At 35.1% G+C, this 1,531-nt stretch overlaps 1 protein-coding gene across 1 annotated transcript in view; it reads right to left on the bottom strand.

The window, feature by feature from the left end:
- The window catches only part of LOC138006102 (galanin receptor type 1-like), a 2,666-nt gene extending 1,873 nt beyond the window's left edge, over positions 1–793 (bottom strand). The window contains exon 1 of the mRNA XM_068852270.1: positions 1–793. This exon is cut by the window's left edge and continues 1,873 nt beyond it. Within this exon, the coding sequence (XP_068708371.1) occupies positions 1–215 (215 nt within the window). The 5' untranslated portion in view covers positions 216–793.
- Positions 794–1,531: the final 738 nt, after the last annotated feature.

Here is a 1,531-nt window from a genome sequence, read left to right as displayed (position 1 = left end):
AAGTCTCCGGCAGCCATGCTCACGATGAACATGTTGTTGACAGTGCGTAGTTTGCCATTAGTATTAACTTTAAACGCAGTGATAACGAGAGAATTGCCGACCACTGAGAAGACAGCGATTAAGACATAAGCCAGACATTTGAAAAATACTTCGACAGACTGTTCGTCTTTTTCACTTGTGGTCATCTCCTGATATCTGACGGTGTTATTTTCCATGGTGATCAGCTGTACAAATCTTTATTGGTCACCTTTGTGCTGGTACCTTCGTTTTTGCCTGTTTTTGTCCCAGAATAAGATAACAAAATACAACAGGGCACGTTTTGCACTCACGGCGACTTTATTGAAGGATGCCTTCTGTGGATCAGAGGAAAAGTCGAGTTAAAGATGTCGTTGAATAATTGATGAAAGTGACAATTGTTTTCAAGAACTTGAACCTTTATAAAGCATCTTCGTTGCCTAATTTGAATTTTAGTCAATATTATTTGTTTTCAGAAAACACCTTCAATTTCGCCAAAACAAAAACGTTTTACTAGGTTTTACATGATAGTAAAAAGCTATTATCATGGAAATTTACTTTACTTTGCTGTATCATTGTGCTCAGGTAGTTGGATTCTCAATCATTTTGAGAAGCTTACAACTCATTTATGCCACTGAAATATAAAATGCTTAATTACGTTAAATATAAAGAACTGTCAACAGACTCATGGTTTTTAGACAAAAAATGCACAGTGCCAAATGCCGTGGCACTGCATAGCTTTGTTGCGCACTTGATACAAACCGTATCGTAACATTTTTTTAATTAATTTCTTTTGGCTTCCAAGAAATAATTTTTTATCAATAGATTTTATAAAGGGCAACAAAAGCTCTTAATTGTGGAAAGAGGTTGTCTTGGTTACGATTCCCAATTTGACATAGAATCCAATTCATCGAATGCTAGTTCAATATTTATCAACGCATCACGTCAAAATGCAATTATGACAATCGCTCATGAAAAGAAAATACCCTTCTGATTAACATACTCAAAGGTGTGCTTCTGTCTATGCGACAGGCTTGATTTACTTGATGTGCTGACGAAAAATTCATAATAAACAAAGTTGTTTGGGAATTAGGCACCGTCATTTGCCAACAAAATACAGCTCCAAATTTTAATAAAATTGACCAAAAGTTATTATTTGTAAGTTTAACTACCTGCAAGTTGGTGCATGATTAGTGGCATTAATTTGGCATAAGGTTCCTATTCTCTGAACTTTCTGTCTGACACCCTAGTTTTGGAGAAGCCATCCTAATGCTAAAGTTACATATCTAAAATTATGCAGGCAACAAAAGTAAACTCCCAATCGTGTTTTTTTTTTTTTTTTTTTTTACATAGGAATCGTGGAACAATTAAGAAAAATTTGAAAGGCTTTTTGATGGATCTTTGCGTGCATTATTTTTACAATATATATCTCTTACTGGCGGTTGGTCTCAAGTTATTAGCAACCGCTGTTAAGCCTTTCAGTCTACAAATAAACCACAGGATGAAACGAAAAGCG

The sequence above is a fragment of the Montipora foliosa genome, chromosome 6 (assembly GCF_036669935.1).
Source record: "Montipora foliosa isolate CH-2021 chromosome 6, ASM3666993v2, whole genome shotgun sequence".
In the NCBI taxonomy this organism is placed as follows: Eukaryota; Metazoa; Cnidaria; class Anthozoa; order Scleractinia; family Acroporidae; genus Montipora; species Montipora foliosa.
This window is presented reverse-complemented; position numbering and strand designations above follow the sequence as displayed.